At 33.6% G+C, this 19,622-nt stretch overlaps 2 protein-coding genes and 1 pseudogene across 2 annotated transcripts; all 3 read left to right on the forward strand.

Annotated features, from left to right (window-relative positions):
• Nucleotides 1-496: 496 nt before the first annotated feature.
• Nucleotides 497-1,815, forward strand: LOC113704622 (stemmadenine O-acetyltransferase-like). The gene is made up of 2 exons (XM_027226509.1): nt 497-810; nt 1,107-1,815. The coding sequence occupies exons 1-2, from the start codon at nt 497-499 to the stop codon at nt 1,813-1,815; spliced, it is 1,023 nt and encodes a 340-aa protein (XP_027082310.1).
• A 5,514-nt stretch (nt 1,816-7,329) lies between these two features.
• On the forward strand, nt 7,330-8,835 carry LOC140009677 (cytosolic sulfotransferase 5-like; annotated as a pseudogene).
• A 2,222-nt stretch (nt 8,836-11,057) lies between these two features.
• LOC113704624 (pectinesterase inhibitor-like) lies at nt 11,058-11,540 on the forward strand. Its single transcript, XM_027226510.2, has one exon. The coding sequence runs from the start codon at nt 11,058-11,060 to the stop codon at nt 11,538-11,540; it is 483 nt and encodes a 160-aa protein (XP_027082311.2).
• The last annotated feature ends 8,082 nt before the right edge of the window (nt 11,541-19,622 follow it).

A 19,622-nucleotide genomic window follows, 5' to 3' on the forward strand; every position in this document is an offset into this window, starting at 1 on the left:
AAACATTTTTATGGAGATACTAATACAAGGTTTACATCTGGATGTCTTAATATCTATATTTACCATATTATTTTTCTATTTGTTGTGTTACTCCATGCGTTGTATAATGTAATTGTCACAGATAATTCCAAAAATGCCCAACCTTGTACCGAGTAAGTAGTATCCTGTGTATGATTGATATTTGGCATTTCCGAATTTGACTACCTCGGAGCTCAAGTATTTTGGCAAAATGACAACTGGAAATGACGGTCCCATATTTGAAACAGAAAAGTTCCACAAGCATTGCAGACCAGAAGAATAAATAATTGACAATTTCCAATCGAATTAATGGGACAAAAAGAGATTTAAAGTATGACCTTTTCTATTCGACATATATGAAGTTCCTTCTCCAATTCTGATAGTACATTACAAATCAGGCCTTCAAAGAATCAAAGGTATATATATTGCTGGATTTGGGGGCCTGAAGAAATACCTAAGAATTGCAACAAGCAAGATGATGGGCAACATAGAGGTGACATCAATTGAGTTGATCAAGCCATCATCTCCAACACCCCGTGCCAGTAGAGACCATAAACTGTCTTTCCTGGATCAACTTTCACCTTCTACTCTAATTCCTTCTGTTTTATTCTATCAAAACTCCTCCCCATGCTTCGATCAAGCCGAAATATCGCAGCATCTAAAACATTCTTTATCAGAGATCTTGACAAAACTCTACCCTTTAGCAGGAAAGATCAATGGAAATCTTTCTGTTGATTGTGATGACTTAGGAGCTTTATTTATAGAAGCTCGAGTCGTGCTCATCTCTCACAGGCAATCCAAACAACAGAGGATCCAAACCAATTTCTCCCCTTAGAGCCTTATGAACCTTTGGGCAAAAATGACTTGCCATTAGCTATCAAAATCAGCTTCTTTGAATGCGGAGGAATAGCTATTGGGGTATGCATGTCACATAAGATAGCTGACGTTTTGTCCTGTGCGACATTCATGAATGCTTGGGCTGCCACATGCTGTGGCAAAGGTGATGAAATTGTGCAACTGATTTTGAATTAGGATGCCGTCTTTTTCCTCCAAGAAACTCCCAATATCTAGTATCGATTTTGTATCAGGGGAAAAGAAAGAAACTCTTCTGACCAAAAGGTTTGTGTTCGACAAGAAAAGTTGGCAGCAGGCAAGAAATTTGCCTCCTCAGTCGCCTCCACAGGTTCGGTGAAGGATCCTACTCTGGTTGAAGCCATTACCGCTTTTATATTGAAGCATTTCATCCTCGTTACCCAGGCCAAGGAAAATCGTAAAACAAATTTTCTTGCATTCCAAGCCGTGAAAATGAGACCTAGAATGAACTTGCCCTCTGACCGGCTTGCATTTGGCAACTTCTCAATTGCTACTCCTGCTTTAATGACAGTTTCTGATACAGATGATAATGATAAAGAATACTGTGATGATCTAGTTGGGCACCTGAGGAATGCAACTAGAATAATCAACAATGATTATATAAAGATTCTTCAAAGTGGAGTGCCTTTTTTAGATATCTTAAAAGCTGCAGGGGAACAGCTTGGTAAGGAGCCAATGGCATATTGTTTTTTCACCAATTTGTGCAGTTTTCCGGAATATGGAGTGGACTATGGTTTTGGCAAACCTATTTCAGTGAGGATTAAAGCTCCCCCTATCAAGAATAGTGTAATCTTGATGAGTACAAATTCAGGTGATGGGATCGAAGCATGGATTACCATGGTGGAGGATGAAATGGCTATGCTCCCGGACGAGCTTCTTTCACTAGCAACTATTGATGTTGCTTCATTTCAAGCCAAACTCTAATCAATTTTCTCCATGTCATGAAAAATCTGTTTCAAGCACTGAAAATGTCTAGATCAAGACAAATCTTTTGCTTTCGAGTTTTATCTGAAAAAGTATTTGGCAAATTAACGGTTGAAGACTAACTGTCGAAGGTTTTTAATTGCTTGTTTGTCAGTTTACTGTGCTTGTTGTTATATACTACACATCTATGGAAAATTCAGGGAAAGGACCATTATTATGGGTAATAAGTGACTAATTTGAGCTATTTTTGAATGACATTTTATGTTAGTTTTAGTCACTTTGGCAATATTATAGGAAGAAAATGGATCATTTTGGCTATAATTGGTGTAAAATGCTCTTAAGTGATTAAATGAGATTTTTGTCACTTTTACTTGCATTTTGTCCATAATTTGTATAGGAGTTGGAAATATACTTCATTTGGATGAAAAGCAAGTTGACAGTTTTGACACATCTTTGTATTTCGGTTATGATCGGATTGTGATGATTCTTGAACCATTTTGAAGATAAGAAATAGATCTACAATTCATGTGAGACATCGAAATTCAGTTTGAAGGTTTTCTAGGTCAAAAAGCCAAATTATAATAGCCAATTTCTACGGTCGAAGCTGAAAGAAGGCATTGAGCAATGAAGGGTATTTCAGTAATTTCTCAGCCTACACAAATCCAAATGAAATGATTCTTAATGAATTGGAAAGTTAACTCAAAGGGATACAAGTTTTATGTTTTGGTCAAGAATTAATTCAGCTTCTATCATCAAGAAAAGTTCAGTTGAAGTTGATGCAAAATTAGAATGCCTTGAAGACTGAACAGAAATTCCAAAGAAAGACAGGGGAGCAATCCGGCCGGATTCTGGTCAGAAATGGCTGCTCTCCACTTGCACAACTTGTTTCCTTCTCCAAAAATTCACAGCTATTGATGGGCATGTGACAACCACTTAGCAACTATAAAAGGGATGTTTGAAGCCTCATTTCTTAACTACATTTATCTATAAATAGCCATGGACTTGCAAGGATCAAGAGAGCTTGGAGAATGCAAGAAATACCACAAAAATGTAGTTCTTACATTTTCTTAGTATTAGGTTAGTATAATATAGGATAGTTTAACTAGTAGTTCATCCTTCTTGTTTATTAGTTAGGCAAAGATGAAGAAGAAGATGAAGATGGAGGAGATGAATACATGTGACAAGGGTTACATTTCTTTCCAAACTCTTTATCTTTTGTGCTTGATTCTAAGTTTAGTTAATATACAAGTTATGGATTTATATGTTATTATGTGTTTCTAAAGTTTATGCCTTGGGTTTAGTTGAACTTTCTATGATTGTTAGTGTTTATTATTTAGCTATTTGAAGCTATTATTTTGAACAAGTTATTTAGCACTTTAGCTCTCTAAATCATGATTAATTGGTACCATTAATTGTGATTATTTAAAGGTGTTGTGTCTTCAATGAAAATTGAGATCTAACACTAGTTCAAGAAGTGTTAAACCTAGGGAGTACACTCACGAGAGTAGTGGTGCACTTTTGTGGTTTTAGTGATTCATTTCATGTAATTTCATAGAGGTAATTAACTTGTAGCTTTCATATCCACGAGAGTAGGTATAGATTAGTTATAAGTATAGTTGATTTACTACGAGAGTAGGTTTCACATGCATAAGAAAATTATGCCATAGCTAGCCAAGATAGTAGTAATCAATAATCCAAAAATAGCATTTGCATGAGTAGTTAGGAATACCATAACCTAAGGAGTTTTCATTTGTTATTATCTTGCATAAGTTTAGCATAGTTTTATTTCTTTTAATTCATTGATCGTCTAAATAATAGAGAAACTTTAGTAGTGCAGGTAATTGTTCAATTTTCCTCGTGGGATCGACCTGATATTTGCCCTAAACTATTAATTTGACCTGTATATTTGCAGTCAAAATGGGTATATTTCGAATTAAACTTGTACTTATATAAAAAACCTGTCAATGGGCTTGTTCTTATTTGCTCTAGATTTTGCAAAAGCTAATTATGGAAAATAATTATAGAAAATAATTAGAATCAAGAAAAACTACAGTTTAGTAAATTCTGGATTTTAGCTTTTTTGTGGCCACTAAAAAAATTTATAATCTAAAACCAAAAGCAAACATGAACATAAAAAATTTGATTTTCAAAATTAGGATCTATAATTAATTAAAATAATCAACTGAGGGCAATCTTAGTTGTAGTTCAATTTGCCGTGCATATTATGAATTTTTCCCAGTGAAAATGACATACTTCTAACATAGTTTCATTGGCTTGTCTCTGCTGCAATTAAGTAAAGCAGAAACAATATTCTTTGCTAATTTTAGAGTCTGACAATCTAAAAGTCGATAGTATATATAGACCTAGGGCTGTCAATAAATTGGGTCGGACCACGGATCCAGCTGAAATTCACAAAACTGCTTAGACCCGTTTATCCAATCGGACCCGGATTTGATATATCTACATTCTAAACAAGTCGGACATGGCAATATATGTTCCAACCCAATTCAGACTCGTTGTACCATGAATTTTATGAAAAAAAAAATTTGTGCCAGACGAAATTATCAAGTTATCTAAATTTTATCATTGAATTGCTTTTATGGACCACTGTATCCGGTTCGAATCCATATCCAACCAGACTTGGAATTACATATTGGGTCCTATTGGGTGAACGAATCTGGATCCAAAATTAATCCAATCCAAGGTTCAGAGTTACCAATTCCGATTAGGACCGACTCGTTTACAACCCAATATCAACCACATATTTTTCTAGAGCACACTGTTTTTAAGAATGTATGGCTAATTTATATGTCCAAACACAAGAATTGGATTATGGAGGAGGCCCAAATCTAAAATAAAAACGAGGTTGTGGTGATAAATTAAATCATTAAAACAAAAAAGCGTTGTAGACCATAGGCGAGAGGGAAAAAATCATGAGATTATAGGATTCAACCACTTTGAAAAATGCAAGTCAACAAGAAATGCAAATGAGACATTTTACTTGTTATTAATATTAAATTACAAAATTTTAAGATTTTCTCTAATGCCATAGAAAAACGGGAAATTTGTCAAATTGGTCCCTAACATTTTCACAAAACACTTTTTTAATCCCTAACATTTAAAATCAGTCAGAATAATTCCTAACATATAAATTATGAGCTAGTTTGATCCTAATGCTCGTATTTACTCTTTTTTCCGACTAAAAATAGTACACCGGCATAATTTCAAGAGCAAAATCGAAAAAATTCGTTAATCCATAATGTTGCAGCCCTCAAACTCTTGCACCACTTCTTCAATTGATTCTCTCCCTTTTGCTGAAGCTTTCCAAAGGCTTTGTGGGTTTAAGAAGGTGCAGAGAATTATTTGCCAAATAAGAAGATAAAAATGAGTTCTTTGTTGAAATTGATATCGAATTCAGAGATTTCCAAACTGAAAAGGGTCTTCTTCTCAATAACCATAGCTGCCTGAGAGAACCCATGTTGCTGATTCCTTGGTTAAGAGGAGCAAGGACGGATGATTTTACGAAGTCAGAAGCAGAAGAAGAGATTGGGTCAATGGCTGAATAGAGACGGAGGAATATGGGCTCCGTTCAAGCAAAGATAGCCTGTGGACTTGCCAAAATGATCCAACAGCTTTCTTACCAAATTTGAGCAATCAATATGAGGGAACTGCAGATATTGGTACAGAGTATTGTGGAAGAAGATGATTATGCATTGGAAGCCGCTGATTGTGACAGATGCAGGCTCTGTCTTGTTTGAAAGAATTGAAGCTGAAGCTTTCCAACCCACAAAGCCTTTTGCTTAATTTTCCACCTCCGGAATTTAGATGTCCTCTTTCTGGACAACTCATGATTGACCCTGTTGTCATAGCCTCTAGCCAGGTTAGTAGATTTCCCATTAATCTTCTGTTCGAGATTGAAACTTTTTCTTGATGGTTTTGATATTTCTTGAAACTTCTTTTTGGTGTCTTTGATATTTCTGTCTTTTCATTCAATTTTTCTTGTTAATTCTCCATCCTAGTAGCAGTAGGTTGAGAATCAATTGAAGAGTTTGAGGGCTGCAAAATTATGGATTAACGAATTTTTCCGATTTTGCCCTTGAAATTACGCCGGTGTACTATTTTTAGCCGGAAAAAAGAGCAAATACGAGCATTATGACCAAACTGGCTCATAATTTATATGTTAGGAACTATTCTGACTGATTTTAAATGTTAGGGACTAAAAAAGTGTTTTGTGAAAATGTTAGGGACTAATTTGGTAAATTTCCCTAGAAAAAATTTGAATATTCAATATGATAAAGGTCAAAGTATTTTTTTTCTCTAAGGTGCAAAGTAAAGAATAACAGGAAAATGTAACGGAAGCAATACAAAAGGTAAAGAATCTAAAAAATTCAGGGGCTGCAAGTGTGAGGTAATATAATAATGTTAAGAATTTTTTACTAGCCAAAATGTCTACTTTTCCAAAGTTAATGGAGGGCAATTGCCCAACTACGGAGCACTGGAAAATGTTTTACAAGGTTAGCAAACAAAAAAAATTGAAAAAGAAAATGAAATTCAAAACATTTTTGTTGGAAATGATTTTTGAAGAATTCTAAACAAATAGACACTCTATTAAAAAAAATTAATTTTACTATAGCACTTTAATGCTTTTTGTGATTTGATATATGTAAAATAAAAAGAAAAAGAAAAAATGTTTATCTTGCAAACAAAATAGCATAGTATTTACAGATAATGGACCATCCAAACACGCCAACTATTAGATGTGCACGTCCATTTTCTCAGCCAATCGAAAGACTAATGTTGAAAACATGGCCTCATTCTGGACGTCCACTTTATTAATCGGTGAATCCCTTTCACCTTTCGTGAAAGTCATGGTTTTCTTTCTAATTTGCTAGTTTAAAATCTTGGCTACTCGATTCTTGTGAGTTCAGAGTTTGATTAAAATATTGTGGAATAGTTTACGTGTCTTACAATACGAATTGACAATTTTCAGTTATTAAAGCATGGTGATAGCCGATAGGTCATGGCTACATAATTGGGGATGATGTGTAATTGGATGCCTGAAGTGAGAAAAGGCTCGGAAGAATATGAGAGGTCACCTAATGCTACATTTTTAATATGAGATGTGTCATGGCTCTATATAGTTTATAAGCTTTAGGGCACAACACACTTTACCTGCCTATAGTTTAGTAATTTTTTACATAATCCTCTATAGTTTAAAAAATTATATGTAATTCTTTCATAATTTGAATTAAAGTGTCAAAATGATGGAAATGATAATTTGTAACGAAACCCATAAAAATGCTGAAATTACTCTTATTTAAAAACTAAAATGACTGAAATAACCAAAATATATAAACATAATACACATAACACTCTAAATCTGTATGATTTTATATTTTACTATATAACTCCCTCATGGTTTTTAAAATTTATATATAGCCCCTCTGTGGTTAATAAATAATTTTTAATTTTATATAGGGATACTTTTGACATTTTAGTTGGTTTCGTTATGCAAAATTTCGTCATTTTGACACTTTAATCCAAATTATGAGGTGGTTCTGTATAATTTTTTAAATCATAGAAAAATTGTGTGAAAAAGCACAAAATCACAAGGGGTTAAAGTGTATTTTGCCCTAAGTTTTAATGAAATAATTTTGTTGGATGATATAGATTGAAAGAAGGAAATGCTATGATGATTATATAGTTTAATACACACATTTAAATCTAGTTTAGTTGGTTCACTAGTCCGTGAAGCTATATAATAGTCTACAAAAGCACCGACGGACATGAGACTTGGAGCAAGTAGATTCATTAAAATTCTAAGAGCGCCAATATGTCCACAACTGCATCCTTAGTTCCTTGCTCAACAGATCAAAAACAAGAGGAACTAATGCAAGAATACTGCAAGAACCTGTTGTCAACCCTCCCTAGAGAGAGATGGTTTGGTTCTTCTTATCTGTACAAGTACAATGGCTTTTGGCTCGGTCCTAAAGGGTTGCCGGGGCTCATTGCATGCCAAAACCATTTCCAAGCTCGGGACACTGATGTCTTACTAATTACCACTCCCAAATCAGGCACCACATGGTTGAAGGCCCTGATGTTCACCTTAGCCAACCGAAAGATTTATCCAATCAACCAAAACCATCCTTTGCTCAAGCAAAATCCTCACTCTCTGGTGCCATTCATGGAATTTTTTTTTTCTCGCCAGAAAAAATGAACGCTGACTTTTCTTGTCCATTGGGAAGACTATATTCGACTCACTATCCACTTGCCCTACTGCCCGAGTCGGTGCTGAATTCAGGTTGCAAGATTGTCTACCTATGCAGAAATATTAAGGATACTTTCGTCTCATATTGGCACTTCTCCAAGAAGTTAGGGGCTGAAGCTTCACTAGAAGAGTTTTTCGACATGTTTTGTGAGGGAGTGAGCCTTTCTGGACCAGTTTGGGATCATGTTTTAGGCTACTGGAGAGAAAGCTTGGAGGAGCCTGAAAAGGTCCTGTTTTTGAAGTATGAAGCGCTGCAGGAAAAGCCAAGTTTTCATCTGAAACTTTTAGCTGAGTTCATGGGGTGTCCGATTTCACCCGAGGAAGAGACATGTGGTTTTGTTGATGAGGTTTTGGAGCTTTGTAGCTTTGATAACTTGAGCAATTTGGAGGTGAACAAGAGCGGGACCCGGCCTACTGCTAGGAATGAAATGTTTTTTCGGAAAGGAAAGGTTGGAGATTGGAAAAATTATCTGATAGGTGAGATGGGAGAACGCATTGATCATATCACTGCCCAAAAGTTCTTCGGATCTGGATTGAGCCTATAGGGTTGTGTAAAAGATTCAAAAACCTATTCGTTTGGATCTGGATTGAGTCTCTAGGTGTTGGTATTCCTTAACCCATGCATGTGGTTGTGTTGTTCCAAACTTACATGTGTATGTTGTTGTTATCACGTCTTGTATTGTAAATTACAAATATTATAAAAAATTAATACTTGTTATTGATTTAAAAAAAAAAAATCTAGTTTAGTTCAACCTAGTAAAATTCATTGTGGATCTATTTTCTTTTGTTTTTTTGAATGGTTAAACAGATCTAAGAAATAAAGGGTTAATTCCACTTTGTCCCCCCAAACTTTGGACGATTACCCACTTCAGTCCCTAAACTTCAAAATGGGACACTTAAATCCCTAAACTTATAAATACCTCCCACTTAATTCCCTAAACTTATAAAATGAGACACTTAAATCCCTAAACCCTTATAAAATGGGACACTTCGATCACCAACGGCATTCAGGATTTGTTAACAATTTTCCTTAAATGGGAGGTATTTATAAATTTAGGGACTTAAGTGTCCCATTTTGAAGTTTAGGGACTGAAGTGGGTAATCGTCCAAAGTTTGGGGGGATAATGTGGTATTAACCCATATATAACTGCGTATTTCAAACCAACTAAGTCTAATTCGAATTGAAACAGATTTTGGAACCTTGAGTATGAATTTTACTTTTAATCTTATGATTTGAGTATTAACATAATTAACTCATTGAGAAAATAACACCCATTCTGATTCCAAAACAAACGAGTAAATGTGAATGACGAAAATTCATATGCATAATCGGCATTATAACACCGATTTTGATTTCGATTCTGCCTCTGGAATGTGAATCAACCACCACTGTAAATACTGTCTGTGGATTAATTTGTTGAATAAATATACTTCTTATGCATTAATGCACGAGTTAAAATCTAATTTAATAGAATCTTGTCAAATTCATCACCAATCTATTGATCTCAATGCTTAAATGAATCTAAGAATTGAAGCAAAGTATAAAGTCAGACCCTTCAAAACTAAATCGACTTTACATTGATTCTAAACTAGGCTTTTAACAACCCTACCATCTTGGGATCCTGACTATTGAAAATAGTTTCAATATTACAGACTTGCAGTGTGTGAGTTCACCATAAGGAAGTCAGTGTAACAGCATTTCTTAAGTGGCATAATGTTGCCAAAATGTTGCTTAACCATCGTATGAATAGCAAAGGATCCTTTGTTACAATTTTTCTTGTTACAGTTTTGTTACACTATTTATATGAATGATACATGTTCCATGTAACAATAAATAACAATCCAAATTTTAAAATCTCTCTCTTCATAGGATATTTGTGACTTTTAAAAGTTTATAACAAATTGTAATGTAGAAAAGTGTAATATAAACAGAGAACCTCAAGCTTGAATATGAATCGAGGAGGTAACTAATCTGCGTGCGAATTGAGTTGGCCCTCAATCATGCGTAATAACAATAATAGGTTAAAAATTGTGTTTACCGCGTGAAATATTTCTTTAGCTTCGTCACTGATGCATGCGTTCCTACTCTATGCGTCTTTATTTCATCTTTTGATAAACTGTGTGCCCCATTTTATTCAAAACCTTACGTAAATCATTTAGAAAACAGAGTAAGGTAATCATCATGCATTACGGATGTAATTAATATTTAGTAATTGTACTTTTCATGATCTTCAAACCCTCACGAAAATCATTACAAAATAAAAAAAAAGACAATCATAATGCATGTATACAATAGTTGTACTTTGTTAACACGGAATGGTTGCACCTACCATGATCTTCAAGATGCAAAAGCAAGACATTAGCAGTTTTATCACCCTCAGCTCCCAAAAGCACATTTTTAAGTACAAAAATAGGAGATGAAAATCTAAGCTAATTTGCATAATGCCTACTATATAGGGATTTAAACTTTTCATGTCAAAGATTGAAATCCATGATAACAGTTTTTCATTCACACAATATGCAAGAATCAGTACAATTGTCCAACAACTTGTATATCATTAGGATTATGACTAGGACATCATTTCTAGTTTGACCTACGACTTCACAAGTTACAATTTGCATTTTGGTATTGGTTTGTCATTATAAGAATTACGTGACTACTCTAAATAATCATGGACAATCAAAATGGGTTGTAGCTCCGATTAGAAGTCACCACGCATAAGAATTAGTAAGAAGAAATGATTAACCAGAGATGACTTCACAGCTTCCTAGTGGGGGCTAAATGCGAGGTTGAGTACTCATCACCAATGATGGCATGATCTCCTTTACAAAAAAAATGTTTGATGAGTACAAGTTGCAAGTTTGTTAACAACTTAACATGTGATAATTTTAAAGATCACTTAGTATATATTATCGTGTGAACATTACAGAAGAACAACAACACTTCAAGGAAGAGAAATTAGAGGAGAAAATAATGGAGTTCTCTAGGAGCCATAGCTCATCCTTGTTAGCCTTGTTTTTCATTTGTCTATCAATTTTAAGCAATCTTTTTACCTCTGCAGAAGCTGATTTGATCAGTGATGTTTGCACTGCATCAAAAAACCCTCAATTTTGCGCCAATTCTTTGAGATCAGACCCTCGTTCTCGCAGGGCAGATCTTAAAGGTCTCGGTCAAATTGCTATAGATTTGGCAACAAAAAGCGCCAAGTCAACCAAAACCCTTGTCGATTCCCTCAAGCAAAATGCAACTGACACCAGATTGAAGGGAATATATGATTCTTGTTCGGAAAACTATGGTGATTCCATTGATGATCTCGGCGAGGCCACAAGTCTATTGAAATCTGGTGATTATCTAGGCGTAAATCTTAGAGCATCAGCTGCACTGGACGACGCTGATACTTGTGATGACAATTTCAAGGATGCAAAACTAGGAACCACGAAATCTTGCAGATGCTAGTCAGAACGTGCAAAATCTCTGTGACATTATTTTGGTTATAGCAAATCGCTTGAGAGGGAACATATGAAGTGTGAGCTTTATTAATGCAATCTTCTTATGCAAATCAATATATGGATTCATATATGAATGCTGATTAATTCTATTAAAAAAAAAAAAATATCGTGTGAACATTTATTGTTATTCAAGCTTTCCAAGTGATGACTGCTTTCAAAGGTCATGTAAACATTTGCAACGAACTTGCATGATTTGACAAAGGTGACTTAGCCAAATAGATGCAAATTAGGGGAAAGAAAAATAAGAAAAATAAAAAGAAAAATAAGAAAATCCGGGCTTTGTTTCGAATGCTCAACTATTGGGGCGTCTGTTAAAGTTCAGACAAAATTGATGATTGCAACTCATGCAAAATATTTGTAGGTGCAACCATTCCTAATCCATACGTTATGTTTATTTTATTTCGTTTTTTAGGGCTTTGCGTGAGGTCTTAAAATCACGGAATGTGCAACTATGAATTAGACCAATAAATAGAACTACTAAGTACTAATTCCTTTTGAAATGTGAAGTGCGCGGGGTATACATACACAATTAGCTCATCCGCAATCAAGTTTTACATTTATAACTCCTAAATGCCCCACACGCGATTTATCGCAGGTATACGAATCGTGAGCGAGTATAGGGTATTAAGGGTCGATCCCACAGGGAAGATTGCAATTACCGGTGTTTTTCGAACTCCTTTATTATCTAGACTACCATAAATATGAAAGTAATGAAAATAACACTAGAAAGCTCCTAGAAATATGGAATTCCTCACTACTCTTGCAAATGAGATTACCGGTTAAGTAAATGCTATTATCTTGACTAGTTATGGCGTAATTTCCTAATGCATGTGAAACCTACTCTCGTAGTGAATCAACTATACTTGTAATTAAGCCATACCTACTCTCGTGGTTATGAAATTAACTACAAGTTCATTTCTTCTATGAAATTACATGAAACAAGTCACTTAAACCACATAGGTGCACCTCTACTTTCGTGAGTGAACTCCTTATGTTTATCACTTCCTTGAACTAGTGTTAAATTCCAATTCTCATTGCAAATTTAACACCTTAGATAATCACAACTAATGGCCGGTTAATTATGATTAGAATATCAAAAGTGATAAATAACTTGCTCAAAATAATATCACCAAATAACCAAGTAAAGATCATAAACAAGATGTAGAAAGTTCATCCATACTTAGGCATAAACTTTAACTAAACATGATAAAAACAAACACCAAACTAGTATTATAGTTAAACATGAATTCAAATACAAAAGAGAAAGTGATAGGAAAGAAGTCACCCTTGTCACATGAGTTTCAAACTCTCCATCTTTGCTCCTCCAATCTTCCTCCAATTCTAACTACAAATACAAGAAGGATAAACTACTCTACCTATACTATATTAATGAACTAAGAAAAACTAGTGAAGACTACATTTTTGGTGAGTTTTCCTAGCCTTGCCAAGTTATTTTGAATCTTGCAAGTCCATGGCTATATATAGGTGAATGCAATCAGGAAATGAGGCTTGAAACATCCTTTTTACAGATGCTAATTGGTTGTCATATGTTCATCCATAGTTGTAAATTATTGAAGGAGAAAACAGGTTGTACCAGTGGAGATCAGCTATTTCTGACCAGAATCTGGCTACTTCAACTACTATTTTCTCTATGATTGCAGCTGAATTAGCTCTTGTGAAAAACATAGAAGTTGTAGTCCATTGAAATAGCTGTCCAATTCCTCAAGAATCATTCAATTTGGAGCTGTCTAGACCGAGATATGACCAAAATACCAAAGACCGGTCAATTCCGCATTTTCAGCTCTCAGCAGCAGACTTTTACTTCTATATTTTGACATTTTGACCAGGAAAACAGCCGAATTGGACTTTGATGTCTTCATACCAAATGTAGCTCTGTCTCTTAGCTTCAAAACTGGTTCAAAAATCATCTCAATCCAATGTATGTAACTCAAGATATATCCAAAATACCAACAGATGCCAAAGCTGACTTTTGTTTGATTCTTTTGTTCTCAAATTGCATTTCTCAGCTGAGTTGAATTTCGGTATTTCAACTTTTGGACTATGAAAACGGCTGAATTGGACTTTGATGTCTTCATACCAAATGTAGATACGTCTCTTAGCTTCAAAATGGTATAAAGATCACCTCAATCTAATCTGTGTAGCTCCAGATATAGTTAAAATACCAAAACATGTCAGAGTTGTCAAAGCTGACTTTTCTTGATCCAAATTGCATTTCTCCTTTTACACTTCATATTTTATTTTCACCACTTTAATCCATTTTCAATCATCCAAATGTCTTCTCAATACACTTCATTTGATGATTGAATCATTAAACCTACAAAATATGAAGTTTTTACCATAAAAATCAATAGAAATGCAATTTTCACACTTTAACCACAAAATGCATATTTTCACTAGAATCTTAGTTAATTATTTATAAAATAAATAAAACACACTAAAACTAATTAATAAAGCACACTAAAAATACGTAAAATATACTCTTATCAAAATGACTTGAGTGTGGATATGAATGAAATGATGTATATTCTTTGCCAGAGACAAAGACGTGTATAGTGGAATTCCCTGCCTCAGAGAATAGGGCTAGAGCTGAAGATATAATACTATTTTTAGTTTTCCCTCTGTCTTGTGCACTAGTTACCTCGTGATTCATATGGCATTTTTTCTTCTTAATTTCTTTTGTTTTCCGATCATGAGGGAAATTTCCAAAGGGACTAGCTACTAGACTTTGGATTAGTCATTTGTCGCTATACCCTAGTTAGATAAAATTCATATGATTTCACTAACGGATCACGGGCCTCACATGCTCTATTTCAAACTAATTAAGGGTAGTACAGTTATTTTTAATATTTTTTACACTATAATCCTACCCATTTACACCCTACCTAGATTTATTTACACCGGACTTTTTTTTTCTTAACCGGACCTTGTTTATACTCAAGAGACGCGAGAGCAAACTGATTAAAAATTGAACTTGTTTATGGATGACACTGTTCACGTGTGAACTAATCAACTGCTTGGCCAATATTTTAATGCTAGTTTTACCCTTAAGCTGATTTCATTCTATAGCAAGTGAAGGTTCCATATAAGATTATTGACAGATTTTCAATACAATTGCAAGGTTAAATCCAAAATATATTCGTTGACTGTAAGTATACAGATCAAAATAGTACTTTAGAACATATGTCGGATTGATCCCATAAGGAGCGAGGAGCAAATATTGCAAGTATTAGATCCTTACTCTATTATTTAGATTAATTATCAATAAAAGCAAAAGAAATCACAATTACTTACTAACTAACTAACTTACTCAACTAGATAACTTGCAAGAAAACAATGGAAAAAATTTACTAAATACTTGAGTTTAAGGTGTAGAATTCACTTATGGCACAAAAGATACAAGCAAATAGATTTACCTCTTATTTAACTAGGGATTCATTTTCATAATTATCAAACTCTCTCTCATAATGTAGTGGCATTGACTAAACTAGTTTTCCCTATTCTCATGCATGGTAAATAACTAGAACTACCCTTTTTGTTTTTCATGAAATGCAAAGACAATCCACTTAAATGCATCTCTATTCTCATTAGTCTACTCCTTAAGCTCCATTTATGTTTTGCCATCATTATTACCAATTATCATTATGTAACAACAACTAAGAACTTGTTATTGGTGATCAAGCAACAATAAATGATAAGCATGCATAAATGGACAAATTAATACAAGAGGTAACAAGTGTAAATCATGTTCAACCCATATCAAGTAATCACAAGTTTCATCTACTTACTAAATCTAGAAATTTAGCTACGTATGTGATATAAGATAAGAAAGTACATTGCTTCATTGCATGAACACATATTGAATCACAAGTAAAGAGATAGATAAAGAAAGTTTAGCCAAGATGATGAACAAGCTCCCAAAATCTTCTATTCCTTCAACAAATGAGTTGTACAATAAAATCTCCAAGTGTTCCTTACAAGTTTCTAGTTAGAAAGAATAAGAACAAGCTATAACTAAGCTCTTGAGCTGACAACTAAGAAAACTCTCTCCTCTCTTTTTTCAATGATTCTTACATTATATATTTGTTAAGAGAATCAAAAAGTGCTTAATGAAATAACATAAAGCTTCCTATGCACTTCCCTAGAGTTTCTTGAGTAGTTATAGCCGAAACTATTTGTTGGAATGACCTGGAAAGTGATGTGAAGCCATGGCAAGTTACAGGGCAAATTGTAGAAAACAAGGGAGAATATGTGAGCTGGAGCTCACATTTTCAGAGATCACATATTCACTTCAGTGAATTTTTCTTGATTCTTTTCTGCTCCAATTCAACACTAAGATCAAGAGCAAGGTGTCCATATTTTTGTTCATGCATTGTACCAATAATACTTGCATTTGATGCCCTATTACTTCTCCAAATCATCGTCAAATCATGCACTGGAGTTAAATAAATTCTTCTCGATCCCATGTTTATAACACCCCTTAAATCCTGCAAATGTAATCAAATGAAACTTGCAAAATTTAGAAATTTAGAGAGCAAGTTATACCACTAAAACCCTAATTTATACCAAAAGTAAACACCTAATGCTACTTAGAAACATATAATAAACACTTACCAATTACAGTGAACTAGTGCTTCGCTATGCATTAGTGCGGAATATTTTTATTGTGATTCATCATGAACTGATGCAAAGCATAATTAATTCATCATCATTTTACATATTATTCATAATTACATCAGATATTATTTTATTCCAAACATTTAACTACCATATTAGTCTTTAAAAACTTTTATATGTAAATTTCTTACAATGTGACAATATTCATTACATATTATACATAAAGGCAAATTACACTTTACCCCCTTGTGGTTAAGTGTTTTTTTAACATAATCTCCCTATGATTTCAAAAGCTATAGATAACCCTCTCATGGTTTGAATTAAAACGTCAATGTGACGGAATTTGCATTTTACAACGGAGTCAACTAAGATGTCAAAAATACCCCTATATAAAGTTGAAAATTATTTATTAACTACAGGGGGATTATGTATATATTTTGAAAATCATAAGAGAGTTATATGGTTAAACATTAAATTATAAGAGGGTTATATGGTAAAATGTAAAACCATACAAGGTTAAAGTATCATGGATATTATGTTTATATATTTTAGTTACTTCAGCCATTTTAATTTTTAAATAAGGGTAATTTCAATATTTTTATAGATTCTGTTACGAATGATCATTTTCATTACTTTGACATTTTAATTCAAACTATGAGGGAGTTATATATAGCTTTTAAAACTATAAGGGTGTTATTTAAAAAAATAGCTATACCATAAGGGGGTAAAGTGTATTTGGCGGTATACATAATGCTTGAAAAGGTAATAGGTAATCTAAGAGATAGTAATTCAATTTTCTTATGAATATGATTATACACCTACTCATATTCATTTTCAGTTCAACAGAAAAAAATGTAGCCAACTGTTTTTACATGAATGATTTATTTTATCAAGTTAACAAATTTACCAATGTAACAACTAAATTCAGACAAAGCAAAGTTATAACATATGGATAAAAAGAATAATTTAAATTTATTAAAAGAGATAGAAGTTGTTGAAAGGCAGAGAAATTATAAATAAAATTAATTGAATGAGAATTAGAAGCAAAAATGGATAAAACCCAAATGTCCATTGAGTCATTAACTCTCTTCAATTAGATATACTATATAGAAGGAAAAAAATGGTTAATTGAGAGAGACATTCCATGCCCAAGATCCAAGAAGTGTACGGTTGTTAACTCACTTCAATTAGATATACTATCTAGGAGGAAAAAAATGGTTAATTGACAGACAGATTCCACACCCAAGATCCAAGAAGTGTAGGATTTTTAAATGCCCATGTTAGAAGCAATTTTTTGATCCGTTAAAGCATTGAAACAAATAGTTGCAATATTTGGTTAAACTATAGTTTCTCACCCCCGCAATAATGCACAGAAAGCGCATACAAGGAAAATATACTTATTTAAGTAATTAGTAATAGCAATTTTTGCATGCTTTTGGTTATCGATATTGTGAAAATTTTATACAGGGGCTTACCTTTTTAGTTATACAGGGGCTTACCTTTTTAGTTGTCCATTCAGAATGGTTTTTATTTGCTACCTTGCTTTGAACAGTAGGTGACTCAAACAGGGTGTGGTCGAACCTTTATGCTTAACCTGCTATGAAAAACAAGGCTCTTCTTAGATCACTTGGCAAGCTGGAGGGAGGGGATTGATCAGTAGTGGCGGTCATTCCCTAACTTTTGAGAAATTTACAGTTTTATCTGTAATATTTTATAAAATTTTCTTTCAACTCTTCATTTCGCTACCCGTTCCTTCCTTCTGCGCTCACCCAAAGTTTTCGTTTAACTCTCTTACCCTCCCTTCTCCACCTGACTTTTTCCTAAAAATGATACTCTTCTTCCTTTCAAATTTATCTTTGATTCATTTTTTTCATAGTTTTTCTTATGCTTAATTTTTTAATGAAAGATTAATTTCTTGTTTTAGTAATATGCAACACCATCCATGCAATTTTTATACTTCCATATGTTGCATTGTACCCTTACTATAATTTTTGTAGCTTGTCTCTTTATGCCTAGAAATTATTTTATTTAATTCAATTTTGTTTGGATGCATGAATCTAATTTGTTGCATCTAGGCTGCATTTACGTACACATATAGTCTGTTGATTAATTTTGATGCTCTTGACTAATCAGTGTGGGATAGCTATCGCTCACACCACCTTTCACAAGTTCCTCGTGATAAATAAACAAGGGAAAATGCCAGTTCTCATTCCAAACTTTGATCCATGGACACATTTCATTTTCAAACTTTTTAGTGTAACATACTTATTATCTGAACTATCAATTTTTGACCAATTTCATTCTCAAATGAGATACTAATAAATTCGAACGGAAATTGGACTCCTAATGAGCATGAGACTGTTCAGTAAAAGGTCTTGTGTGATTTAAAATCAGCAAAATAGAATGGCTATCTTCACTCTTCCAACCCCAATAGCTTTCTTCCCAAATCCAATTTCCATTCAAATTGATTAGTTTTCCACTTAAGGATGAAATTTGTCAAAAATTGATAGTTTAGATGCTAAATGTGTTATGTCAGAAAGTTTGAGGAAGAAATGTATGCATGCCCAAAGTTTAGGAATGAAAGTTGGCAATTTCCCAATAAACAAAGTTGATAGGAATTGACAAGATATAGTCAATAAGCCAACAAGAAGTCTAGCGAACTAGAGTATTATCATGGCAGAAAGCAAAAAAATCTGAACCCAACGTGCAAAACAGACTAATAAGTTTAATGCGTAAGAGTTCAAATCATGTGCGAAGAAGGGAAGAGTCAAGGCTAACTCTCATGTCATTTTAAAGAATTTAAACTTCCATTTGAAAAATCATAAACCCTAAATATTTGTCCTATGTGCATTTTTTCTCATGTAATGCAACAACTGCATACATTAAATATCTAGATTGACACATGTAACAAATATTTTACGCACTGATAATGTATAAGAATAACCAATTTTTGAAAGCAAGTAGGTGGGAAATATATATATATCTATATGAGTCCTAGTTTGGGGTTCAAGTCCCACCACAGGATTCCCTATCTAATCCAAATTGGTCAAAATCCTTATATGGTCCTAAGACATATCCATGTCAAACAAAAAGATGATGGAATAAACCAGATTCACTTAATTTATTAGGGTTAATTGAAGAATTTCCATGTCAAAATAAATAGATAAATAAATAAAGAAGATAGTTTACAGAAGATTCACTTAATTTAATATGAAATGCACACATTCTATTACATATCCATGTTCTATGCCATAAATCAGACCATACAACGTACCCAACAAGAATATCATTTCAACTAAGTAGTAGCATTAATTACTATGAAGCCGAAGACATAACAAAGAAAGAAAATCAAGAAAAAAGAAAGCAGTAAAAGCAAAGCCACGCATTGCATTAT

Source organism: Coffea arabica, chromosome 6e, assembly GCF_036785885.1.
Source record: "Coffea arabica cultivar ET-39 chromosome 6e, Coffea Arabica ET-39 HiFi, whole genome shotgun sequence".
Taxonomy (NCBI): domain Eukaryota; kingdom Viridiplantae; phylum Streptophyta; class Magnoliopsida; order Gentianales; family Rubiaceae; genus Coffea; species Coffea arabica.

Excerpts from the sequence above, each read along its gene's own strand:
- LOC113704624 (XM_027226510.2), top strand. The coding sequence starts at position 11,058 with ATGGAGTTCTCTAGGAGCCATAGCTCATCCTTGTTAGCCTTGTTTTTC.
- LOC113704622 (XM_027226509.1), top strand. The coding sequence starts at position 497 with ATGGGCAACATAGAGGTGACATCAATTGAGTTGATCAAGCCATCATCT. Across the intron at positions 811-1,106 it reads GTCGTGCTCATCTCTCACAG|GGGAAAAGAAAGAAACTCTT; the intron begins GCAATCCAAACA and ends ATTTTGTATCAG.